The 27,967-nt window shown below is 45.4% G+C and overlaps 1 protein-coding gene across 1 annotated transcript in view; it reads right to left on the reverse strand.

Moving 5' to 3' along the window:
* Nucleotides 1-3,243: 3,243 nt before the first annotated feature.
* Nucleotides 3,244-27,967, reverse strand: part of LOC147621279 (glyoxysomal processing protease, glyoxysomal-like) — a 65,071-nt gene continuing 40,347 nt past the window's right edge. Inside the window, exons 9-15 of the mRNA XM_086823981.1 lie at nt 5,359-5,462; nt 5,161-5,246; nt 4,984-5,078; nt 4,220-4,883; nt 3,955-4,135; nt 3,768-3,862; nt 3,244-3,677 (exon numbers count right to left, since the gene is read on the reverse strand). Coding sequence (XP_086680107.1) covers nt 3,340-3,677; nt 3,768-3,862; nt 3,955-4,135; nt 4,220-4,883; nt 4,984-5,078; nt 5,161-5,246; nt 5,359-5,462 — 1,563 coding nt within the window. The 3' untranslated portion in view covers nt 3,244-3,339. The remainder of the gene's footprint in view (nt 3,678-3,767; nt 3,863-3,954; nt 4,136-4,219; nt 4,884-4,983; nt 5,079-5,160; nt 5,247-5,358; nt 5,463-27,967) is intronic.

A 27,967-nucleotide genomic window follows, 5' to 3' on the forward strand; every position in this document is an offset into this window, starting at 1 on the left:
GGGATTCAAAACAAAGAGGCTCTATGAATGGAAGGAATACAAGATCGTTATTACTTCAGAAGAATAATTCTACATTATCAAAATTGATAAACAACCCTAAAATGGGATTGATCATGGTGATAGACATAGATTAAGTAACATAATTAAAGTGGATTAAACAACACTAAAAACTCCATAAGAGAGAGAGAGAGAGAGATTACACACTCAACACTCAATTCTATTGCACTATTGCATTCACAATGAACCATACAATGATATAGGCCCTCTAGCCTTATCCCACTTTACATGTCATCATCCATGTGCAACTCCTTTCCCACTCTTCTGGTTATCACTCACACACCATTCAATATTATATGTGGCATTCTTATCTTACCACACTATCTTGCACCTTTAGGGTGCTTTCCCACATACAACCAAATAACCCATTCATTTTACATTGCACATTTCAATACCCTTCCTCAATGTAAATTTGGGTGTGTGCATACAATCTCTCCAATCAATTTGATCAACTCACTTCTTACCCCATCAATTTGGCATTGCCAATCTTAACACTCCCCCTCAATGCAAATTAGAGTGTTCAACAAGTGTGTGTGCATGTGCCTAGTAAATCTAGACACGAAGTCCATTTTGAGCCGACTCGCTCACAGCGGAATCACTGAGTCCAATTTGAACATAGAAGTTCGGGTGGGAACCAACCCATGCGCATGCACCTCACACGTGCATCGCTCATGCACACATCACAATAACCATTTTGAGCTTCTCGATGAGCTTGGGCACAGCAACCCTCATACCAATGTGGGTGATTACAATGTTTTGAGCTTCAAGCTCGGGTACGGTTACCCATCTCATAATCATGGGTAAAAAGTACAAAACCTTTTGGCTAAAGCCGGCAGGCAACGGGCCCATGAGTGAACACATGTTTGTCTCCAAAACCAATTGGTTCACTTGTTAATTAAGGCTCTCAGTTGCCTTTGGAGCATGTGAAAAAGGTTCAAGTGAACTTTTATGTGTAAACTTGATGTGAACAAGAATTTTGCATTCATGTGTGAATGCTCCTTTACCATTACAAGGCTTATCCAAAAAATAATAAATCTTTTTTAAAATTATAAAACGTTTGTGTTTTTTTGTCATGCCTAACTTCTTTGTTTGCATTCTCTGAACTGTATTCTGCCATTGTGATTGCTTTCCAATCTTCTTACTTCTTCATTCTCTCAAGAGCTACATGACTCAAGCTGCTTTCTTCATGCTGCTGCTTTACCTCCTTTTTACCTCTTCAATGAGGTTCACGGTGACCATAATAATGGCCACATTGAGCTTACCATTGAGCTCTCAAATATGCATGCTCTTTCTTTTCATGCAACCATTCAAGGGTGCTTCATTTAAGGTTTCCCACAAGAAACCAAGGTGTATAAACCATTGTGAAATTTCCCACAGCTTTCACAACTTTGCTCATCCCCTTGAGCACCATCCACAAGTGCATCCTCTTCTTGATGCACTCCATTGAGTCCATTATCTCACTTGCCATCATCTTGACAAGCATGCACCTCCACAAGAGCATTCTCCCATGCTCAATAACCAAAAGCATTGAGACAAAATTTCACAAATTACCTCCACAAACTTCTTGGCAGCTTCCTTGTTGACACCAAAGACTCCATAGCCTTCATACTTGCTGAAATCTCCATTTTCAGCTTCTTTGGACAGCACCACAAACTCCAAATCTCCATGGGCATAATCTCTCTCCAAATGCAATACTAATGATAATAAGTGTTTTTCATAATAAACTGAAAATAATACTTAATCAAATAAACACAACCAAGAAATCTATACATAAATATTCACCATGACCAAGAGCCCACCCAAGCTCTGATACCATATTAAACAACCCTAAAATGAGATTGATCATGGTGATAGACATAGATTAAGCAATATAATTAAGGTGGATTAAACCACACTAATAACTCCATAAGAGAGAGAAAGAGAGATTGTACATTCAACACTCAATTCTATTACACTATTGCATTCACAATGAACCATACAATAATATAGGCACTCTAGCCTTATCCCACTTTACATGTCATCATCCATGTGCCAACTCCTTTTCCACTCTTTTGGTCAACACTCATACACCATTCAATATTACATGTGGCATTCTTATCTTGCCACAATATCTTGTATCTCTAGGATGCTTTCCCACATACAACCAAATAACCCATTCATTTTACATTGCACATTTCAACAAAAACCTGACTACAACATACCACTCTAAGTTATTGATCAATACAAATGGGACCAGATCATGATTAGTAAGTGTGGACACATCAAGGCTATAATGATGGTGGACAGAAGAAATCATAGCCATAGTGCAAACCTACCTTATTGAAACTTTCTTACCTATGGAGGAAAAAAGTTCACACCAATCTTCAGCCCAATGTGGGTAGCGCAATTCCTCTTCGAAAATCCGCTGGGATACAAAGTTTTTAGTGGGTGAGCCGAAGAGCAAGTCCCACAGTACCTGGGCTCCTTCGGGAGTTCTTGGTCATTGTCATGCAAGTATGACAAAGCTAATGACAAAAGCTTTTTCTCTGTTCGAGTCTTAGAACGAGCGTGCTCACTTCTGACCCCGGCTCGAAAAACAAAAACAAAATGCTACTAGATCAGCCCTTGATTTGCCTATCGGGAGGCTATGTATACGAAACATCACCTAAAATGAACTCTATGAACTCTTTGTCGCTTTCTTGCATGCTATAATGAAGCTCGGGACGGACATGCTATCAAGTGGAACCTCACTGATTAGCTTCCCACATTTAGGGGGCCAACACCCTATCGACTGAAAGTTTCATTAATTAGCTCTTAACCAAGCTTGATATTTGACCTTGCTATCCAACTTTGCTCTCCTGATTGTCTTGTTCTAGCATGACAACATGGTTGGCAAGATTTGTATGTGGAATATAACTGTTGTTTGCAAACCCAAATCCCTGTCGAGGAGCCTACCTCCTCGACCGCACAATGTTCTTTATGTCATGGCGGAGCATCTCATCGCTGCATCACCGACCCCGGCCTATAAAATGGCCGTTTCACAGCATTGTATGTTCGAGCCATTCTATTGGCTCAGTTTGACGCTTGTTAGGCATGACATGGAAGGCTTTGCATTATGAAATCCAAGAGAGAGCCATGCAAAGGCAGGTCAACACCCACACAAACACATAGAAAATGAAATGCCTACTTGCAGCAAAACAACTAAAGTTGGGGAAGGTTTTGCCTTGTAAGAATTCTCTTCAAAACATACAATAGATGCATTCAACATCCAAGGCTTACAAGCTCCAAGCAAACTGATTACGATCACATTCGACTGTGGAAGGCTTGTCCCAGTACAACAGTCTTTGATGGTGGGTACAGCCTATTTGTAGGCACTTGGTCACTTCCTGCATGCATGAGTGGTGATTGTTTGGAGAGATTCACCTTTTTCTCAGCAAGGAACTTGGCAAAGCGCGATCCTTTCTGCCCACTCGGCTCTGCCTTCTGTCCATGCAAAGTGCTATTATCCGTGCTGGGTGGTTTGGGTAAGAAGGGAAAGACTTGAGTAGGCCTTGGAGGTGTGGGAGGAACCAAGGCCCAAACTGCTGAGAGCTGCTCGTTAGGCCTACCAAATGCTGAAAGAGAGGACGAATCTTTCATGTCTGAGCAGGTAAAAAGAGCAGAGGCAAACAAATTAGAGTAGGCAGGCATATCTTTTATGTAGAAAATAAGCAAGAGTATGCTGCACCCACCTCCAGAAGCATATGAAAAAATTGGCTTCAGGGCTGCATATGGTATACTAAAGTTAAGATGAGGTATGACGGTACCCCCACTGTGCCTTGCATTACTGCAAGCAACCACAAAGAGTGTTACCATCTCAGAGATAACAACGGTCCACTGACACCAGAATGTGGTGCAAGTCGGGGGTCAAAACCTAACCTCGTAACCAGCCCTATCATACGTCCGTGTTCATTCACGACAGCCCCTCCACTTGCACCAGGATGTACAGCAGCTGTCGTCTCTAGCATTGCTGGTGATTCCTCTGCTTCAGGAGGAGATCCAAGACTCACAGCTTTTACTACTCTAGAAACCACACCTGCACTAAGAGAAGGGCACAGCTCTGCACCCAAAAAAAACAGAACAAGATGAGCTCCACCTACGCAAAACACATACTGATACAAAGATTGCAAGCAAGCCCGATCACCTGACCGAGGACCAAACAGGCCATGTCCGATAACAACAGCTGTTGTGCCTGGAAAAGGGTATTCTTCTTCAGGCTTTATTGGTTGTAAACCAGCCAGTACTGTGTCAAGCTGCAAGAGTGCGATGTCTAGAGGTCCCCGTGAGATGTACACTGCCCTGGCATCATACCAAGTACGGGGCATCGGGTGCTCCAGCCTGACCCTTATTTTCCTATAGCTTCTATAATTGATCTCTAATGTTGGCTGAACAATCACACCATCATTAGCTGCGTAATTTACAAGTTCATTTGCCTGTCCTGGCAGTCCCCCCCTTTCACCTTGTGACTGAGAAAACTGGGTTTTACCAAAACGCCAAGGTTCCAGCAAGTGAGCATTTGTAAGTATAAGACCCTTGTCATTTACAAGCACCCCCGAGGCCCATGCTCCGTCACCAACAGTAACCAATACAACAGAGGCTACAGTCTCATCAATACATGGTGATAAGTGCACGTGCTGCCTCCTGCCATGATGAAGACCTTCATGTTGGCCCAAACTTCTCGGAGCCTTGATTACTCTTCCTTCCCAACTCGAAGGCGTTGCATCATCGTGCACTCCTAGGGAACATGCTTGCAAATTTATCCCAATATCTCTTAGAGCAGGTGCAAGAGCCTCCCACGTTATCACAAGCTACAGATAACCCAGATATGGTGTCAAAAAGAAAATTACAATTGAATGCGAAAGGAAAATGGTGGCAAAAGCTGTTGTTTCAAAACTGGTGCACACTAACCTGTACTTCTGCACCACCACCTCGTTGACGTAGGGGTCTAACAAGCATCCCAATGAAAGCTCCATCTGCATTGAATGCAGGTGCACCTTCCATCCCTGTATTGATTGCTAAATTCCCTCAGAATGTGTGCTTTAAAAGACATGAGAGTCAACAAAAACATACAAAATAAGGTGTTACCTGGAAGGCATCGCAAATCAGCCATTAAAAGTGAAGCCTGAGGAGATGCAGGAGGCCAGCAATTGGCAGTAATGCCCACAACCATGCTGCTGACCACCACACTAACTTAGTCCAGGTAAAGTGAAAATTGCCTGCTAAAAATAAATTTATCTTTTCAACTTATACCACAGCAAAATGCAGTAAAACCTTCTTTCAAACCTGTTGAAGAAATGTAGTGGGGATAATGCCCCGAAAGGAGATCCAACAACTAAAAGAAAATCCCCTCTTTTGCATGGCTTGGCCAAAACCATTTCAGGCATAATCTGCATAAACAGTAAGGCCCTGAGCAGCAAACCAAGGGGAGACAAGGTTATGTAGCAACATCAAAACCTACAACATAAAAAACCATTATGTGATGTAGCATGCCTATTCAATCTTCTCATACAGGAGCATCCCTGCACAGCACACTTGCCACACACATATGCGCACATGCACGGATGGAGAGAGAGAAGAGAGAGAGAGAGCTTTTATTAATGTGTACTAAAAACCGAATGGGTATATGAGACAAAAAACTGTTACATAAGTTTTTTTTCCCCCGGAAAAGATCCTTCTATTAGTTACCAAAAAACAGCCATGCGGTCCAAGTACAACCTCGTTTAGGCGATAATCAAAATGAAAAAAAAGGGGGGGTGGCACTCCTCCCCAAGTTGGCCGCTCTAGGGGGAGGGGCTACCTCATACAATGGGGGAGGAGACACCCAAACCGGTGGTCTATAATGCCAGGTGGGCTCACCACTACTGATAGTGAGAAATGGGCCATGCTGCCAAGTCCACGGGAAGGCCTCACGGCACTTCCATATGCGATCAGAGCCACCCTGGTGGAGTTTCCCCCAGTGTCCACGGAGAGTGTGAATGTCAAGCCATAAGCTTCGGATGGACTCCGCAGGTGGAGTGCCAGTGCCCTTGATGGCCTCGCTGCAACAAGGTCGCCATATATGCCACGCAACAATCTCTCTCACAAAAGCCTGGAGTGAACTGTAGAGGGGACCGGAACTGGAACTCTTGAGCTCCGATGATGAGCAACCTCCAGTGCCAATCCTCACCATCTTCCTCATATGCCATGACAGTCTCAGCCTCGGTGGCCCAAGCCACTGTGCCCCAAGTAACTATACGGGGAGCCTGGTCCGTAGTGAAGATGTAGAGAATTCTCTGCCAAACCTGCTGAGCCTTTGTGCAATCCCAAAGGCAATGATGCTAGGATGGCCACACCTCGAACAAACTGCAGATCTACCTCCGATGGCCAACTAAGTCCCAACCGCTAAGCTCCGATGGGCTACCTGCCACTAAAAGAGTGTAATCTTCCACAGCTGAAAACTGTCCCACAGACGCGTCACCGTGTGATGTACTCAAAGAAGGGGGTGCTGGGAGCCTCCTCTCTGGCAAAGGGTGGAGGGTCGATGTGCCAGCCATGCTTGTGGAAACCAATCACTCATACTCTCTACAGAGTATATCCATTGAGATTCTTGAAAGGGGGCTCTCCTCTAACAAGCTTGCTATGAGGGCCAGCATCAATGCCTACATACATTAGTCGGCCAGCATAAAGCTCACATCAGCATGCAGTTGGGTATGCTCCAGTCGGCCAGCATCAAAGGACAGCATGGATAATACGCGCAGCATTTAATGCTAGCAAATAAGCATTTTCTTGTCCCATAAAACAAGCCGACAGCATATGAGATAACCGACCAGCAGCTAAAGTTCATATAAAAGCAAACGCTTCATTCAGAGCATAAATCAGTCTACAAGAAGTACAAGAGCAGTGATGTGTGCCTAGAGCCTCCGGCCTTGCGCATACATTCAGCAAATCAGCACTTTACTCTGCTACAGCCCCAAGGCCTCCGCGAAGAGCTTCTTCAGCATTCAGCCAGCATATGTGAATTCCTCAGTTCTGGGTTTGCATAGTGGTCATTGAAGAGTTGGAGCAGAGAGCGGAGTATTGTTACCATGTCTAGGAGTTATTTTGGACTTAGATGGGATGCAGATGCAATAAACACTTCTTTGCTACTCATGGTCCATCTCATAACAGAGAAAGTGTTAGACAATTGCTTGATACTCACGGCACACTTCACTCCGAGCCTGCCATGGTGAGGCGGATTGCCTCTGACTTTTATTGCCTTCTTACTACAGAGCCCCATACACCCTAGAGGGAAGAGCACGACAAAAGGTTTGGGATACATTGCATCACGAAGGACGTGTACTTCAATTGAGGCCCCCTTCTCCTCAGAGGAGTTCAAGCAAGCACTCCATGCACTACCTCATGGTAAGTGTCCTCTCACCCACCTTTTTCGTGACATTTTGGGATGAATTTGGAGAGGATATCACTATGGCCCTTCAAGAAATGTGGAACACAAGGATTATACCTTGTTCTCTTACTGAGGGTCTTATTCATCTTATCCCAAAAGGTGGTGATAAGATGAATATTCGTCAATGGAGGCCTATCACATTACTTGGGACTGCCTATAAAATACTTGCCAAGTTTCTTATTGTAAGAAACGTTTCTTTCATAAAAAATATGAGGTAAGGGTTTTTTTTAAATTGACTTTAGCCTTAGCAAAGGTTTTAATGTTTTGACGTTTTCAATCCCCTGCTCTCTCTCTCTCTCTCTCTCTTCTCTCGTGCGCTGCTGGTGCTTCTTCTTCTTTCTTCTTCTTCCCTCCCTAGCTCTTCTTCTTCTTCTTCCCTCCTCTTCTTCCACTTCTTCTTCTTCTTCCCTCTTCACACTTCTTCTTCTTCTTCTCCTTTCTTTCTTCACCTTCTTCTCCTCCTCCTCTATTCTTCCTCTTCATCCCCGTATCATTCTCAGCTGAAAATTGAAATCTTCAATTTCTCCCAAATTGCAAACCCTAATTTCCCCCAATCATGGAATTAGTCCCAATTTCCAGCCATTTCTCAAAATTGCCCCAATTTTGAGCAACTCCATCCGCTAAGTGACAATGACAAGTTTTAGCTTCTTATTACTTTAGTGTTGCTACCCATGTGAGCCCAGTCCGAGACGAGTCAGCCAGGGATCCATCTCAGTCGTCCGAGGTCAGGTGTGCATTGTCCTGCACATGAGTCCAAGGTCAGGTGTGCACTCTCTTGCACATGAAACAGTGCCAGTCCGTGCTGTGAGTCTCCCTCTAGAATGATGTCAGTGGTTCTGTGTATCTGGTATGGTACCGGATGGCAGATCACTGAGTAGATAGTGGTTAGGACAAGGGGCCAGCCCATAGGGCTACCCCGGATCTGAGTGTGGGCATGGGAATGGTGTAGAACCACCCCCATGAGGGCCAGGAAGGCCCAGGCTGAACCCACCAGCCATTGAGGGACTGTAGGACAGCCCTAGGGCAAAAATAAGGCTATTTCCAGGCGCTTACAGCCTTTATACGGCTGTAGGGCATGTATGGGCAGCCCATATAGGCTGCCCAGCCCTTGGATTATGGACAAAAGTTGTGTCCAACCAATCAGAAGCAGGCGCCTAATGTCCAGCCAGCCAGGAAGAGATGCGCAGATTTTATGGGATTTTTTCTAGCATTTAAAGGGATTTTTCAGCATTTAATACTGAATTTCCAGTCGTGGGACATTTCTGGGCTGGCCGACTGCCTTTATGCTGGCCGACTACTCCTGATGGGATAGTATAAATAGAAGTGTTCATAATCCCATTCATTCATCTCATTAATCACCAAGAGCTCAAGCAAATCAAGGGCTAGACAAGCCAAGGGAACTGCTAAGCAAAGGGGTGGAGAACTGAAGGTCAAGGGCAGGATTTTCCAGCCAAGAAAAGGTCCAAGGTTGCTGTATTTTCTTTCAGATTTCTCATCATTCTAATAAAGCAAATACACCATCCGTGGTGGGGGCCCTACAGAGGGTAATTGGGACCCAATACTGTGTCCTCTCCATCTCTCCCTCTCTCTCTCTCTCTCTCTATTTTCTACACATCTCCTTTCAGTTTGTGCGTTAATTTCCGTCGCGATAAGAGTGCTGAATTCTGAGTTTTGAAGTTACCGATTCTTCTCCGAAGCTTCCGCATATTACAGTGGTATCAGAGCCTACTTCAAGTACAAAGATTCAGCAAAGAAACAAGAATTTTTTCTCGCTTGTGTGGTTGGTTTTTAGACGCCGGTGGACTACCCCTTTCGGAGTGACTCCTATCCCTCGAAGGACGGTTGGTTTTTAGCCTCCGGAAGCCTCCAGAAGTCTCCCACATAGATAGTGGATGGTCAGATTGCATTTCGGAAAGGAATTGTATTTTCCTGCTATGGCGAGCTTTGATGACGAGAGAGACCAAGAACCATGGGACCAGAGTGCACCAAGCAGCCCAGCTAGGGCACCAAGCTTGAGTGTCACAGACATGTGCCAGCAGATGATGCGAGCAGTCACAGAACAGACCGCCAAGTTGGATGAGCAAAAGGCGCAGATCTTGGCTCTGGAGGAGCGTACCCGCTCTCCAGCGTCGTGTTTTCCATCTCCTCCTCCCTCACCTTTCGTATCCCAAATACCAGATCCTCGTCACAGGGACCCTCTCGCGGGGTTACAGCCGCAGCCAAGCTCCTTGCTTGAATTGCAGATGCGTGCATTGGAGATCTAACAACGAGAAGACGATGCCATGCGACGCGTGGAACACGAGCGTTACCTCAAAACTTTGGACGCCAAATTGACACCGACGGTGCCCTCGAATCATTTTTCCGAGAAAATGAGTTTCAGTAAGTATAATGGTAAACTCGATCCCACAACTCTTTATTCATGGTTACATCAATTTGAAGCTTACTTTGCCGCAATGAGGAAAACAGATACTGACAGAGTGATCATAGCCAGTTGGTACTTGGAAGGCGAGGCCATCCCTTGGTGGACTCAGTGGGCTCATGCCCACACTAGAGCAGGTATGGCAGCTTATGTGTGGGACGAGTTCGTCCGCGACCTTAAGCAGCGGTTTCTACCGCCCCACTACCTTGAGCAACTCGAAGACGAGTTCAGGGGAGCGCGTCAGAACGCGCAACAAGTCCTTCAGTTTCCAATAAAATTTCGACCTTATGTCTGCAATTAGGCTTATCTGATACGGACAAGAAAGGGCAGTTTTTGTATGGCGTGGACACTCAAATCCAATGGGAGGTGCGTATGTTTAGGCTAGCCACCTTTGAGGATGCACTCTCGCTTGCGCGGAGTGTAGAAATGAAACACAATGGTGGCAAGCCCAAGACTTCCAAGCCGGCTTCTCCCAGGGCTAACACCTTGGGGAACAAAAGCTAGAACCAGACGGGGTCTTCCCCAGGACAGAGCCCGGGAGCCTCTGGCTCCAAGAACTCGAACAATGCGTCTAAGCTTACTCCAGACGAGAAAGCGGAGGCAGGCAAGACAGGTGGCAAGTTGAGTGTTGAGGAGCTTTCTCAGTACAAGGAGGAGGGTAGATGTTTCTTTTGTCATACAAAAGGACATACTTCTCGGGATTGTCTGAAGAAGCCTCCAAAGGCCGCCGCCGCCTCCACAGCTTCCGTGGTGAGCTCAGCTCCCCCACAGACCCCAGCAGCTACCCCTAGTTCTTCAAACCCCGGTGCTTCAGTTGGAGCAATTATTAGCCGGGAGCTCGAAGATAAGCAGAAGGGTGCCCATGACCAGGAGTATGAGCGCAACGAATTGCTCAAGTCCTTTGGCTACATGGGTGGCCAAAGAGTCGTCGTCTTGTTTGACAGCGGCAGCACGGAGGATGTGGTCACGGAACAAGCCGCTAGGCGTGCCCGTTTCGAGCTGACTTCGGTGGACAAACAGGTTGAGGGTTTTAGCACGGGTATCACAACGAGTGTCAAATATGAAGCTCTAGGTGCTAAGTTAGTGATTCAGGGCATACAGTTTGTGCGTGACTTTATCCTCTTGTAGGAGCAGACATAATTTTGGGTATTCAATGGTTTCACAAGTTTCTTCCTAATGTCAAGTGGGACAAGCACACGTTCCAGATCTATCGGAAAGTGTCAAACACCCCAGTGACCATTAAGTGTGAGCCGGGTATTCCGAACTTTCCGCTCATAAGCCACTTGCAGGCTAAGCGAGCAGTCAGGAAAGGCGCACAGTGTGCAATGATTTACATCCAGACAACCCAGACGGTGGCCAGTGCTTCCGAGAAGTACTTGGTTCTCCATGAAAAGTTCCAGAAGATTTTTCTTCGGGACAGCCTCTCTCCGCAGCTTCCCCCCGTCCAGACCGGAGGATCACAAGATTGACCTCCTCCCAGGCTCGGAACCCTCGAGCAAGTTTTCGTATCGCCTTTCTAAGGCAATGGAATTAGAGTTGGACCGCCAACTCCAAGAATTGTTGCAAGCTGGCTTCATCCGCCCCAACGTGTCGCCATTTGCAGCACCGATCTTATTTGTCAAGAAGAAAGAAAGGTCTTCCCGGTTGTGTGTCGATTATCGTGCACTCAACAAGCTGACTATCAAAAGCAGATTCCCGATGCCTCGAATTGACTATATTCTCGAGAGGCTCAATGGAGCAAAGGTGTTTTCAAAACTGGATTTAAAGAGTAGGTACCACCAGGTATGGATTATCGAGGGGAACATCCCCAAGACAGCCTTCTGTACAGAACGGGCCCACTATGAATTTGTGGTCATGCCGTTTGGTTTGACGAACACCCTAGCTACATTTAACCACATGATGATGCATATTTTCCGGGATTTGATTGGAAAGTGTGTGTTCATATTTCTGGACGACATACTCATATTTTCAGCTACAGTTGAGCAGCATGACATTGATGTGGAGAAAGTCCTTAAGTTGCTGGAAAGCAACGAGCTCTACGTCAATGAAAAGAAGTCAGAATTTTATCTGTTCCAGGTGCATTACTTGGGATATATAATTAGTGCTGAAGGCATTCGACTTGATCCGACTAAAGTGGCCGAGATTGTTAACTGGGAAGTACCTCAGACAGCTTATGACATTAGATCATTTGTGGGTATATGCCAGGCATATTCCACCCACATCGACAAGTTTTCTGACCTCTCGGCATATCTCACTGATCTGCTAAAGGGGGTGAAAACAAGAAGGCAAAAGATTCGAATGACTCCACGAGCGTTGGAGGCATTCCAGAACCTCAAGGTGGCTTTATCAGAAGCACCTTGTTTAGCACTTGCCTTGTGGGACGAACCATTTCAAGTGATCACCGATGCAAGTAACATCGCAATTGGAGGTGTATTGCAACAGAATGGTCATCCAGTAGCTTGCATGTCTCGTAAGTTACTGCCCGCCGAGAAGAACTACTCAGTCTATGATCGTGAACTCCTAGTGTCACCAGCCTGGACATTTCCCAGTCTGAAAAGGGGTCTGGTGGACTCCAGGATGCTTAAATATTTGGAAAGTACAAGCTTTGGGAATGGGGGATTATCCTAGAATACAAAGAACCACACTCCTAAAATTTAGGAGAGTTGCTATTTTTGGCCCGACTCCGATGGAAATTCTGTTCGCGTCATTACATCTGGAATTGAGCAGATACCAAGAGTTGGCAAAGTGCCTATGACAGAATGTCTACCATTTGGGATATTTTTAGAGGTAAAGATTATGGAAGGACCCATCTCTTAGATTGGGACATGTGGCAAGAAAGTGGACCAAAGTGAGACAAGTGGCCTGACACTTGTTAGAAAAAGGATCAAAGTGAGACAAGTGGCCTCACACTTGTCATTGTAGCCTTCTCTTGCCATTTTAGCTCATGGGAGGCCTAAATCTATAAATTGGAGCCCTCTCTCTTCATTAATGGAGGCTTTCTTGCTGCACACTAGCCTCTACCACCGTTGAAGGCTTCTCTAATGATGGCTACTCTCTTTCTCTCTCACTTGAAGGCTGCCCATGAAGAATACCGGCTGTATGGGACTGTTTTGGAGGCTTCCATCGCGAAGAAATAGTGAAGGCAAGGGTATTCAATCATATATTATGATTTCTAGCCATTGTATGTGTTGTACCAGCATTTGTACTTGCTATACCTGCTGTACCAGCCACCATACCGGCTGTACCAGCCACTGTACTTGCTGTACCTGCTTCTGTACTTGCTATACCTGCTGTACCAGCCACCGTACCGGTTGTACCAGCCACTGTACTTGCTGTACCTGCTTCTGTACTTGCTGTACCTGCTGTACCAGCCACCGTACCGGCTGTACCAGCCACTATACCTGCTGTACCAACCATTGTACCTGCTGTACCGGCTGAATGGAGAGTTGTACTTACTGTACTAGCTCTATTGCATGAAGACCCGTGGTTTTCGGGGAAGAATCAGTACCCACACGGAGGTATATGGATTATATTGTTGGCTCGGCATTCTACAGCCTATGTTCCGGCTTGGTTGCCTTGTGTTGGGCTGTGCTATGGCATTTGTATAGGGTTAATCCGGCATCTCCCGTGGGGAGAGTAAGGCCCTCAAAGCTTGTACATGATATTATTCTCCTTGGGTAATAAAATACTCCAAGGGGGGGGGGTCGGCCCATTCCGGCCTCTATGCGGTGTCACATGTGCAAGATCCATTTTCAGCATTTGTGGATGTTTTGTCCAGCTTTATGTTTTATGCAAAGTGATGATGGATATGTGTTAAGGCTGTGGCCATGTTTAAATGTTTTAATATGCATTGATGGTATCAACAAGTGTGTCAAAGGCCCTAGTCCCCCGGGCACCCGCCCCCCGCGAGTTACATAGTGTTAAGGCTGTGGCCATGTTTAAATGTTTTAATATGCATTGATGGTATCAACAAGTGTGTCAAAGGCCCTAGTCCCCCGGGCACCCGCCCCCCGCGAGTTACATTGGTATCAGAGCATAGGCTTTCTTGGAAGCGAAGGCTTCCTTCTATCAATAAGGAAGAGAAAAGATCTGGAGTGGGGACCACACTTACCATCATTGCTATTAAGCATGGCCAGCCACTTCAGAGCCTATGAAGCAAGAGCATGAGCAATAGACAGCTTGGTCTAAGGATTTATGAATTCACAAAATTTATCTTGGAAGTATGGAGTTGGCTTTATGTGCACACGTTTAGCACTCTTTCCATATGGATATTGTGGATTATATTATCAAGCTTACAGGCAAGCTATATGGAGATATAGATATCTTAAGGATATGGTGACGAGATATTTCTGTTGGCTTCATGACCAACCTGGCAAAGAACAGCTAAGTATACTTTGAGTTTGCAAAGTTGGTGCTTTTGCTATTTACTATGAAGTGTTTTTGATGTTCACTAACCCTTGTATAGCTATGCAAGGAGAAAGGTGTTGTTGTTTGCCTTGAGATGGTTTCAGGGAAACATTGTTTATGGCTCCCTTTAATGGGATGAATTCTTTTCATGGCTCCCTTTATTGGGATGGATTATATCTATGGAGATTTCTTTCTTGGACGAGATTTATATAGATATTGGGCTTCACAAGCAATTTCTATGGACGAATCTGTCCGAGTTTATAGAGAAGCAATCTTTGGATATCTCATGGATATGATGCTTTTATGGATAAAGTCCACCTCTACTCCAAGGTGTGTGGTTAGCACGGAGTATGTGGTAAGAGTTATGGTATACAAGGATTATGATATACAGGTGTATGGATTCTTGGACTTCTTTTCTAGGAATTTGGATCCATCCTCAGGTTTATGGATTATTCTTTTTGGCTCCCTTTATTTGGGATGCATTGATTTTATGGAAGTCGTGGTTATCTCATGGATCGAGGATTTCTATTGGCGGCCGAAATGCATGTAAAACTACTGGTGGTCGAAATGCCTATGAACTATGTGTAGCAGATATGCCTATAAACTATCTATGCCTGTGAGTGATTCTTATTTTATGTTACACACTTGAGTCCACCTCTCCTCCAAGGTGTGTGTTCAGAGTACCAACACGGAGTGCAAGTGGTAAGAGTGGACATGATGCCTAGTTGGTAGGGGACTTATGTCTATACCAAGGGTCATGTGGACTGACACCTTCTTGGCAGGAGACTATGTCTACGCCAAGTGTCAGTAGACTGGAATGTGGTATGCTGGGGACTTGACGTCTGCGCTCAGATCCAGTGGACGTTCTACATCCGCGTGCACGGTCAATCGGTCTTCTATTTCTCTGCCTGGTCTTTGCATATGTAAGCATGGAAGCCAGTGGAGAGTAGCATGCGTTTGACGTGACACTGGGGATTGGGGAACGAGTAATTGCTTCTTGGAGTTGGATTCAACTTAGAGTATGGACAGAGAGACATGATTATGATACCTGGACTTATGGGACTTTTTTGTCTCACCCATTTATTTTGGGACATGATTATGGTATCTTGACTTATGGGACTGTTTTCTCTCGCCCATTTATTTGGGACATGGATTATTTCAGTCATATTGGATTTTTGAGACTGTCTAGTCTCGCCCACTTGATGGGACATGATTATATCTTGAATATATGGCTTAAAGCTTAAAGTTGCGGACAACTTTTAAGAAGTTGGGGAGGATGTCACCAGCCTGGACATTTCCCAGTCTGAAAAGGGGTCTGGTGGACTCCAGGATGCTTAAATATTTGGAAAGTACAAGCTTTGGGAATGGGGGATTATCCTAGAATACAAAGAACCACACTCCTAAAATTTAGGAGAGTTGCTATTTTTGGCCCGACTCCGATGGAAATTCTGTTCGCGTCATTACATCTGGAATTGAGCAGATACCAAGAGTTGGCAAAGTGCCTATGACAGAATGTCTACCATTTGGGATATTTTTAGAGGTAAAGATTATGGAAGGACCCATCTCTTAGATTGGGACATGTGGCAAGAAAGTGGACCAAAGTGAGACAAGTGGCCTGACACTTGTTAGAAAAAGGATCAAAGTGAGACAAGTGGCCTCACACTTGTCATTGTAGCCTTCTCTTGCCATTTTAGCTCATGGGAGGCCTAAATCTATAAATTGGAGCCCTCTCTCTTCATTAATGGAGGCTTTCTTGCTGCACACTAGCCTCTACCACCGTTGAAGGCTTCTCTAATGATGGCTACTCTCTTTCTCTCTCACTTGAAGGCTGCCCATGAAGAATACCGGCTGTATGGGACTGTTTTGGAGGCTTCCATCGCGAAGAAATAGTGAAGGCAAGGGTATTCAATCATATATTATGATTTCTAGCCATTGTATGTGTTGTACCAGCATTTGTACTTGCTGTACCTGCTGTACCAGCCACCATACCGGCTGTACCAGCCACTGTACTTGCTGTACCTGCTTCTGTACTTGCTATACCTGCTGTACCAGCCACCGTACCGGTTGTACCAGCCACTGTACTTGCTGTACCTGCTTCTGTACTTGCTGTACCTGCTGTACCAGCCACCGTACCGGCTGTACCAGCCACTATACCTGCTGTACCAACCATTGTACCTGCTGTACCGGCTGAATGGAGAGTTGTACTTACTGTACTAGCTCTATTGCATGAAGACCCGTGGTTTTCGGGGAAGAATCAGTACCCACACGGAGGTATATGGATTATATTGTTGGCTCGGCATTCTAGAGCCTATGTTCCGGCTTGGTTGCCTTGTGTTGGGCTGTGCTATGGCATTTGTATAGGGTTAATCCGGCATCTCCCGTGGGGAGAGTAAGGCCCTCAAAGCTTGTACATGATATTATTCTCCTTGGGTAATAAAATACTCCAAGGGGGGGGGGGTCGGCCCATTCCGGCCTCTATGCGGTGTCACATGTGCAAGATCCATTTTCAGCATTTGTGGATGTTTTGTCCAGCTTTATGTTTTATGCAAAGTGATGATGGATATGTGTTAAGGCTGTGGCCATGTTTAAATGTTTTAATATGCATTGATGGTATCAACAAGTGTGTCAAAGGCCCTAGTCCCCCGGGCACCCGCCCCCCGCGAGTTACATAGTGTTAAGGCTGTGGCCATGTTTAAATGTTTTAATATGCATTGATGGTATCAACAAGTGTGTCAAAGGCCCTAGTCCCCCGGGCACCCGCCCCCCGCGAGTTACACCTAGCAGCAATACAGGCCTTGAAACATTGGAAACATTTCCTGTATGGCCATGACTTCGAGGTTCGCACTGACCATCAAGCATTACGTTGGATCCAGACAATGCCAAGTGCACAGTGGAGTGATCGACAACACTGCTGGAGTCAGATATTCCAACAGTTTGGTGGTATGATTGAGTACCTTCCAGGAAAGGCCAATCCAGTGGCCGATGCTTTGAGTAGGAAGGGACAAGTGTCTACGATTCAGACCACTAGACTTGACCTTGTTGGTACAGGACTAGATGACATGAAGCACACGTACGCAGATTCCGAGGAATTCGGTACTCAGTGGGAACAGGCATTGGATGCCACAGGACCATGCCATTTTCTGATACATGATGGTTGGCTTTACTACAAAAGCCGACTTTGTGTCATGAAGTCATTCTGGGCAGCTCTTCTCCATGATGCCCATGACGCCATTACAGGTGCTCACAGGGGCATGAATTCGACTCTGGAGAAATTAGAACCGCAATACTATTGGCCAAAGATGAGGCGTGATGTGTTTACATATGTACAACCCTGTGACATTTGTCAAAAGGTGAAAGCTCCTCGTGGAAAGAAGATAGGGTTGTTACAATTCCTGAGGGTCCTTTCCAGGACATTTCGATGGACTTTGTCACAAATTTGCCTCCCAGTCCGAGTAAGCGTAATACGCAGTGCTTAACTATTGTTGATAGGTTTAGCAAATTTGTTATGCTTATTCCTTACAGGGCCAATGTGACCGCCGAGGATGTTGCCCAGTTATTCATTCGGCATTGGTACCCGATTGGCGGGATATCTAGAACCATAGTGTCAGACCGAGATGCCAAGTTTACCAGTCATTTTTGGAGGGCATTGTTTGATAATTTTGGTACTAAGCTGAATTTTTCCAGTGCATTCTACCCATAGACAGACGGCCAGACAGAGATATACAACCAGTTGGCCTTTGATATGCTGAAGTGTTATGTCCACGATCAGCAAGGTAAGTGGGAATTGTTTTTGCCTTTAGTTCAAGCTGTTTTGAATGACTCTTTTTCTTCAGCTATTGGCAGGACTCCATATGAGGCAGCGTTTGGAAGACCTTTCGAGTCGTTGTTAACCAGGACTTCGTCTTCAGTACCGGAGGCGAACAGAGTGACGGAGTCTTACCAGGAGATTTTAGAGTCAGTAAAGGACAGATTGGCTAAAGTGCAAGAGGCCTACACTCGACAGGCCAATAAAGATCGAAGGGATATGAAGTTTTCAGAAGGGGATTGGGTTTATCTTCGGATTATGAAGCAAAGATTGAAGCAGGTGGGCAAGCCACGCCCAAAGTTGTCTTTCAGGAGCTTCGGACCTTTTCCCATCCGAAAAAAGATTAATGAGGTGTCTATGCAGTTAAAGCTACCTCCGAGTTGGACTATGCACAATGTCAGTTGGTTAAATATGCAGGTCCATCCCCTTCGGAGGTCAAAGACGAAGCGGAACCAGACATTGTGGATCAAGCAAAAATCATGGTTCCAGAATAGATCCTTCTGCACCGTTTCAAGCATGGCTCCAACCGAAGACTACGTCAGTTCCTCACAAAGTTTCAGGACCGAGGAACTCATGAAGCAGTATGGCTCGACAAAGAATTTTTCGAAGACTATCCGGCATTATTGACGGATTATTTGGAGGCTATGCAGCTTCTGTCAAGATAAGCAGAAGGGGATGTCACGTGCATCCCGCACTTGGATGCCACGTAGACATTTCTGTACAGAAGGTGTAGGACCTGGGATGGTGAACTGGTCCCATGTGAGCCCAGTCCGGGACGAGTCAGCCAGGAATCCATCTCAGTCGTCCGAGGTCAGGTGTGCATTGTCCTGCACATGAGTCCAAGGTCAGGTGTGCATTGTCCTGCACATGAAACAGTGCCAGTCCACGCTGTGAGTCTCCCTCTAGAATGATGTCAGTGGTTCTGTGTATCTGGTATGGTACCGGATGCTAGATCACTGAGTAGATAGTGGTTAGGACAAGGGGCCAGCCCATAGGGCTACCCCGGATCTGAGTGTGGGCATGGGAATGGTGTAGAACCACCCACATGAAAGCCAGGAAGGCCCAGGCTGAACCCACCAGCCATTGAGGGACTGTAGGACAGCCCTAGGGCAAAGATAAGGCTGTTTCCAGGAGCTTACAGCCTTTATATGGCTGTAGGGCATGTATGGGGCAGCCCATACAGGCTGCCCAGCCCTTGGATTATGGACAAAAGTTGTGTCCAACCAATCAGAAGCAGGCACCTAATGTCCAACCAGCTAGGAAGAGATGCGCAGATTTTATGATTTTTCAGCATTTAATGCTGAATTCCCAGTCGTGGGACATTTATGGGCTGGCCGACTGCCTTTATGCTGGCCGACTGCTCCTGATGGGGTAGTATAAATAGAAGTGTCCATAATCCCATTCATTCATCTCATTATTCACCAAGAGCTCAAGCAAATCAAGGGCTAGACAAGCCAAGGGAATTGCTAAGCAAAGGGGTGGAGAACTGAAGGTCAAGGGCAGGATTTTCCAGCCAAGAAAAGATCCAAGGTTGCTGTATTTTCTTTCAGATTTCTCATCATTCTAATAAAGCAAATACACCATCCGTGGTGGGGGCCCTACAGAGGTTAATTGGGACCCAATACTGTGTCCTCTCCATCTCTCCCTCTCTCTCTCTCTCTCTCTCTATTTTCTGCACATCTCCTTTCAGTTTGTGCGTTAATTTCCGTCGCGATAAGAGTGCTGAATTATGAGTTTTGAAGTTACCGATTCTTCTCCGAAGCTTCCGCATATTACAGATACATGTCTACTTGGTCGAGGCTTCTTCCAGGTGGACTTTCTTTCTTCGGAAGTAGTGTTGGTTGGCGACCTGTTTCCTCTTGGTCCTAGGAAGCTCTTAGCTTCCATTGATCAAGTCTTGGTCTTATTGGAAGCTCTTAGCTTCCATGGGGGCTTCCTTTGGCCAGGTTTTGGAGGTACCTACTCTTCCGGGCTCACCCGCTGCTGTCACCACTTCTAATGGTGTATCCTGGGTTTTTGTGCTTGTTCTTGATGCATCAATTACTGACGATCATATCATGCTTCAGAGGCCTGATGGCTCTTATTTCTATCAGAGGATGGAGATTGCAGGCAGACCTGGTTAGTGTCGGATTTATTGTCGACAGGGCCACATTACTAGAGATTGTCGCGGATTGAGAGGCCATGCTAGGAGGCGGCGGCGTCTTACCCGGTGTCACATGCACTCTACACTATAGTGCATGGTGACACACTAGATCATTATCATTAAAGCAACATTGTAACAGTATTAGTACCATTTAGGATGATATTTGTCGTACGCCATGACCCCATTGTATATCCTCAGTCCAGTATAAGTCAGGCACGAGCTACATAGGTCATTCTCAACCATAGCAAGTCACTCAATCAGTCTAAGTCCCTTAACACACTTAAAGAGACGCATTCATGCATATACAGTTAGTAGAAACCTTAGGGTTTGCATCAAAAAGCATACTGCATATTGCACATCATTCATGCATAGCATCTAGACCATTGCAGGAACCCAGATATCATCCAGTATTTATCAAGATATTTACTAGGATTTTTCTGGTATTTTTTCCATCATTTTCAGCATTTTATACATATTTTATGCATTATTTATGGACATGAGCAGTCGCCCAGCTGTGTGGCCAGCCGACTGGTTCTTGTGGCCCATATAAATAGAGTCCTTGCATAATCATTCATTCATTCAATCATATTCAGCCAAGGAGCATTCAGGCGCTTAGCATCTTCAGCACAAGGAGCAAAGCGATTGCAGTTTTCAGCCTCCTCTCAGCGTTTTCCTCCTACAGCAGTAGGTGCCTCAACGCATGAGCATTTAGCCATCTTGCATCAGCAAAACGCATCAGTTCAGCATTCAGCCTTCAGTCCCATCTTGCGTTTTCTGCATCCATACAGTTTTCAATATTTATCCATTCATCGTTTTGCTCCAGCCACTTGGTGAAGGTAAAACGTAGCATTCATATTCATTTACAGCATTCATACTCAGTCTAGAACAGTCCCAAACAGCCCCTCTCTCAGCCCTAGCTTTGCATCCCTCCCTCATTCCATTGGGAAGAGTGCATAGGCTCGATATTGGACAGCTTTGGTGTTTCTATAGCAGTGTACAGTTCAGCCCAACACTTGGTCTTCAAAGGTCTTGCGTTTGGCTTATCGTCAGCCACACCGTCAGTCTCTTTAAAGATAATAAAGCAAATACTATCTCGGTAACGGGATAGGGGACCCTTCAGTGGGTAATTCGAGACCCCATACGGTGTACAATTCTCATCTCTCTCTCTCTCTCTCATCTCTCTAAAGTTTGAAGTCATTAAAGTGGATTGCTAAACTCACGAAACTCAGGATACAGAAGACGGTGTGAGCAGGATTCTCCAATACGAATACTTCGGCTGCATGATACATTGGTATCAGCATTGTTGTCATGGTACGAAAATACGATACTGTACGGGAATTTTTGGTACGATATGAAAATTTTGGATACCGTACGATAAAATACGGGTTTTTTTTTTTCACTTACAACCTATGGAGCTTCAAGCTTGAATGTGAGGGAAGGTTGGGAGGGGAGAAGTCTACAATGCTTGAGGAACCAGAACATGGATATGTGTCTCTCCCAGTTGGATCTCCCGATTGTCTCCAAAAAAGAACCTAGATGGGTAATGCAATACCAAAGGTCTCCCAGTGTAAAAATGGCCATGTCCAAATCTTCTCCCTTGTACATAACTTGAGAATCTGACTGTCTAGCCTACCTATACCAGGGATGTCCAAGTGATGTAGCAAGATTCTCTCATCCTACCAATCAAGTGTATACTACCAGTCTACGTTACCAGATTTTTTAGGTCTCTCAATAACTCCATATGGAATACTGAGTGGACACGAAAGTTGTGAAATATTGCGGGCATTTGGGATCTTCATTAAGTAGGGTTTCTATATATTTTTTTCATCTTAGATACCAGCACCTCTCTTCAGCATCCCCTGCCTCGAGTGCCGCCAGCCAGCAGTTCGCAACATCAACTATCGTCATTCGTAGTCAACCAAATTTCAGTAAGTATAATGGTAAGTGTGATCATTTAGCACTTAATCAGTTCATTCATCAATTTGCTGCTCATTTTCCATTAGCTAAGATAGTCCAACCAGTCATCTCAGTCCAGTACCAAACCCCAGTAGCAGCAATCCACTGCACAACTAGGGGAAAGGTAATGCATCTTCTAAAGATGCTAAGAAGGACGGCAATAATAGCTCCAATTCAGGGGGTAAGAAAAATAAAGAATCTAAGCCTAAGAAAACCCCCGATGAAAAGGTTAAAGCAGGCATTACTGGAGGTTATCTTCCTCTAGAGGAGTAAAAGAAGTATCAGTCAGAAAATAGATGTTTTTTTTGTCACATCATAGGGCATGGTAAGAAGGATTGCCACAAATGGCAAGCGGAACAAGCCGCCAAAGCTTCTTCTACCACAGTTGCCACAACATCCCCAGCTCCTCCAGCCCCGCCTACTACCACCAATGCGGTTCAACTTTTACCTTCTATGCATCCTATGCCATCCGTGGTATTTGATGCCAAGCAAGAGGGTGAGAGTGATGCTGCACCGAAAAGCCTCATCCGAGCTTGTGGTCCTGTTCGATATGGGTAGTTCTGAGGATGCCATCTCTCCCCAGTTGGCTAACAAAATGAACTGCACATTAGTCCCATATCATCTGGATGTGGACGAGTTTACACCTGGTCTCCACACCCACATTTCTCAAAAGGCACAACAATTTGCCTTTGATGTTCAGAAGACCTCATTCCAACAAGATTTCATTGTCTCGCCTCTATTGGGGAGTGACATGATCTTAGGAATCCAGTGGTTTCATCAGTATGAACCTATTCTCAATTGGAGGCAGGATACCTTTATTATCTCTAAAGGTTTTCCTGAGCCTATCATGATTCGGGGAGATAGGAGCATTCTTGGCATTCCTATGATTTCTCATCTCCACGCCCGACGAGCTATCTACAAGGGAGTAGAAGGAGCATTGATTTATGCTCAGACAGCTTCTATCTCGATTCTCATCAATAACCATTGTCTCATCTTCTTCAGTCCCTCAGTTGGCAGATCTCCTTTCTCATTCAGACATTTTTAAGGACGATCTCCCACCCAATTTCCCACCCTCTCATTCTCTGGATCATCATATCGATTTGGTCCCTAGGACAGAACCTCCTAGCAAGTTTGCCTCTTGTCTTTCCAAGTCTTTCAAGGGCAAGCTAGAACATCAGTTAGTTCTCAAACATTTGAATCATGTTTCTTATGGACGCATTTTCACAGTCATCACAGACCACCAAGCACTTAAGTGGCTCCCGACGATGCCAAGTGCCCGGTGGAGTGCTCGGCACACTAGACAACTGTGAGAGCCAAACGTGGTAGACAAAGCACAAGTCATCGAGCCCGAGTATCCTTCTTCATCGTTGGAAGCATGGTTCCGGTCGACGGATACGTCAGTTCTATACGAAATTCCGAGATCGAGGTCCAGCCGTATGGCTAGACGAGGAGTTCTTTCAAGAGTATCCCCAGTTGTTAGCGGACTACTTGGAAGCCATGATTCTACCGCCAAGCTAAGCAGGAGAGAATGTCACATGCACTCTGCACTGTAGTGCATGGTGACAAACTGGCTCATCATCATCAGTGCAACATTGTAACAGTATTAGTACCATTTAGGATGATATTTGTTGTACGCCGTGACCCCATTGTATATCCTCAGTCCAGGATAAGTTAGGCGCGAGCTACGTAGGTCATTCTCAGCCATAGCAAGTCAGTCAGTCAATCTAAGTCCCTTAACCCACTTAAAGAGACGTATTCATGCATATACAATCAATAGAAACCTTGGGATTTGCATCAGAAAGCATGCTGCATATTGCACATTATTCATGCATAGCATCTAGACCATTGCAGGAACCCCAAATACCATCCAGTCATAGTTGTCGCGGTACGCAAATACGATACCGTACGGGAATTTTGGTACGATATGAAAGTTTCAGATACCGTACGATAAAATACGGTTTTTTTTTTTTAAAACACTTACAACCTATGGAGCTTCAAGCGCTTGAATGTGCGGGAAGGTTGGGGGGGGGGGGGGGGGGGGGGCGGGGTGGGGGAGAGGAGTCTATAGTGCTTCAGGAACCAAAACATGGATATGTGTCTCTCCTAGTTGGATCTCCCGATTGTCTCCAAAAAAGAACCTGGATGGGTAATGCAGTACCAAAGGTCTCCCAGTGTAGCGTTTATGACTAAGGGACCGTCCTTGCACAAATACGAGCAGTGCATCTAGGGTGATAGGTTTAGGGACACCTCTCTAGATCAAAATGGCCATGTCCAAATCTTCTCCCTTGTACATAACTTGAGAATCTAACTGTCTAGCCTACCTATACTAGGGATCTCCAAGTGATGTAGCAAGATTCTCTCATCCTACCAATCAAGTGTGCACTACCAGTCTACCTTGCTAGACTTTTTAGGTCTCTCAACAACCCCATATGGAATACTGAGTGGACACGAAAGTTGCAAAGTATTGCAGGCATTTAAGATCTTCGTTAAGGAGGATTTCTAAATTTTTTTAAAGCATTTGCAAAAAAAAATTCAAAGTTTTTTTTTTTTTGGGGAGGGGGGGGGAGGGGCTCATACCGTACGAACCGTACGGTACGAATGGGTTCGTACCGGTACGAGAAACAACTATGCAGCCAATATTTATCAGGATATTTGCTAGGATTTTTCTGGTATTTTCCCTATCATTTTCAGCATTTTATACATATTTTATGCATTATTTATGGACATGAGCAGTCGGCCTGCTTTGTAGCCAGTCGACTGGTTCTTGTGGCCCATATAAATAGAGTCCTTGCATAATCATTCATTCATTCAATCATATTCAGCCAAGGAGCATTCAGGCGCTTAGCATCTTTAGCACAAGGAGCAAAGCGATTGCAGTTTTCAGCCTCCTCCTCTCAGCGTTTTCCTCCTACAGCAGTAGGCGCCTCAACACATGAGCCCCTCTCTCAACCCTAGCTTTGCATCCCTCCCTCATTCCATTGGGAAGAGTGCATAGGCTCGAGATTGGACATCTTTGGTGTTTCTACAGCAGTGTACAGTTCAGCCCAACACTTGGTCTTCAAAGGTCTTGCGTTTGGCTTATCGTCAATCACACCGTCAGTCTCTTTAAAGATAATAAAGCAAATACTATCCCGGTAACGGGATAGGGGGGCCTTCAGTGGGTAATTCGAGACCCCATACGGTGTATAGTTCTCATCTCTTTAAAGTTTGAAGTCATTAAAGTGGATTGCTAAACTCACGAAACTCAGGATACAGAAGACGGTGTGAGCATTTGTGTGACAAGATCCTCCAATACGAATACTTCCGCTGCATGTTACACCCAGCAGATGCCTCTTGCAACTACCCAGATTCTAGTTGCCCCTATGCCCTAGTAGACCACAGAGTGTTGGGTTGTGGTTAGAGATGGTAGGCACCCTTGGTCCCCCATACTTGCCCCTTTACCCGCACCCTTAGAGGAGCACACCCCAACCCTTTTGCAGCTCTTGCCTCACAAGATGCAGATCCTTCTTTGGAGGATGAGGTTCTATAGGCACAGGATTTGGATCCCTCGTAGGAGGATGTAGCATTAGAGATACAGGATGATTGCACTCTCGAGGATGATGTTGCCCAGTCGCATTACCATGGTACCTCTCCAATTTTGAGGACCAACCCTGGCTTTCCCCTGGAGTGGAAACGAGAGGTAAGGTTTTCATTGTCAGATTTTCCCTCCCTTACCTATGTGAGACTTACGTCCGTCTCTAAAGGGCGTCCTTCGTCAACCACGAGACCTGGTCATTCCTACTTTGAGTCCTTATGAGGATTGTCTCATGGAACATTCAAGGTCTTGGGGGTTTTTTTCTGCGTCGGTGGAAACAGATTGTCAAAACTCAGCTTCATAGTGTAGTTATAGGTGTACCTATGGATGCATTGCTCTTGCAAGAGCATAAATTGGATGCTAGCCAGTGCGGGAGATCAGGCAAGCTTCTTTCGGGACACCTTTTGGTCGCCAATCATTGGTACCAAAGGTGGTATTTGTATTTCTGTTTCAGCTTTGGTTTTGCCGTGCATCATTGGACATGGTGTCATTTTACCTACGAGAGCACAATGGATCCTTCTTTGATCCACAATTTTCTTTGGTCGGGTTTGGATGGCACCATAGACACACGTGCTAGGGTAGCTTGGCTTACAATTACTCAGCCCAGACGAGAGGGAGGGCTGAATATTATTGATCCGGATGTTTAGTGCAGCGTGTTGCTTTGCAAACTTGTGGTTACAGGTTTCCTACTGGGCACCAAGCCTTGGAAGAATTTTTTCTTATCTCAGATTTTCGGATGTACATCCCATGTTGGGAGAGATTGGCTACAGAGCACGGAGGCAGATATTAGGGCACCATCTTCCCCTCTTATTGTAGCCATTGTCAAAGCATGGAGAAGCATGAGAACTTTCTTGCGACAGAGGCTTCCTAGGTCTTTGGATGAGGCTGACCGACAACCTATTATGTGGAACGAGTTCATTAGGGATGAGGCCGGTGGGCCACTAGGTGCATCTTGTTACATGTAGTGGTCAGGATGGGAGAGCTGTGCATATACAGCTCTTGCTTAGAAGACCTTCAAGAATCTTCCAGTGGATCGGAGAGCTCCATCAATTCAGCATCTTAGGGACTCTCGCATATGTATTGATCAAATGGATGCAACTATACCGCATGAGTAGCTCTCTGATATTTTTCATGGAGATTATCATCCGAGATGGCTGGGAGTTTTTTCTAGGATAGGCGTACCTTACAAGGTCATTGCTCTCCCGTGCCAAGAGGCTACAGATTGCATCATCTATTCTATCATGCTGCGTGGATGGATATTGAGGAGATGTAGCATGGAGGGGATCATCCCAAACACCAAGCTTAGTCCAGTGAGGATTGTTGGTCATTTGGGGAAGCACTGGTTCATTGATCCTTCTCCTCGGATAGTGACTCACGGCACTTGGTGTTTGTGGCTGTATGGTGGTAGTCCTATCAAATATCTTTAGTGGGATCCAAGTGAGTGGGAGTGGATTGTTTTCTCCAATCCATTGACAAGCCTTCCCTTTTTCAATTTCACGGTCTAGAATGCTAGACTTCTCATCACTCAACAAGTGCATAGGATCCCTACTCTCAGGCCTCATTGGGAGAGTTATGACATCACTCCAGTGATACAGCGTAGATATTGGCATAGGCTTTGGCATTCATACGAAAGTAGCCATATCTCTCATTTCTTTTGGTTATTTTTACATGGTGGTCTCCCCACCAATCAGTGCAGATCGGTTTTTGGTGTAGCACCTACCTGCCCGAGATGGGCGGAAAATTCTAAGACTGTACATCATTGTTTATGGGGATGAAACATTGCACAACGTATTTGGGGTTCTATAGCCCAACTTTAGGGCGAATTGGGTGGCTTCACCATGTATGTTACTTGGGGGATAGTTGTTTGGCTTCCCAATCTGGTCCGTAGCTTTTCTACAAGGGCAGTGATACAAACACTGCTATTTTCATTCGTAGAGGTATTGCCCAACATGGTTTGCTGCGTGATGTCATTATACACCCCTCCGACAGAGGATTGACACCAATTGGGAGATTATTGCCAATATTACAACATGGTAGTTCTAGAGACCTAGATGCTTGGAGACAATTGAGGGTGTCAAGATTTTTAAGTCTAAATGCATTAGTACTATATGGGGTGATATCATCCATACTCTCAAGGCTACTTGGGCTGGTATTTAGAGGTCCTC

The sequence above is a fragment of the Cibotium barometz genome, chromosome 30 (assembly GCF_041138505.1).
Source record: "Cibotium barometz isolate CiBa-2024 chromosome 30, ASM4113850v1, whole genome shotgun sequence".
NCBI classification, from domain to species: domain Eukaryota; kingdom Viridiplantae; phylum Streptophyta; class Polypodiopsida; order Cyatheales; family Cibotiaceae; genus Cibotium; species Cibotium barometz.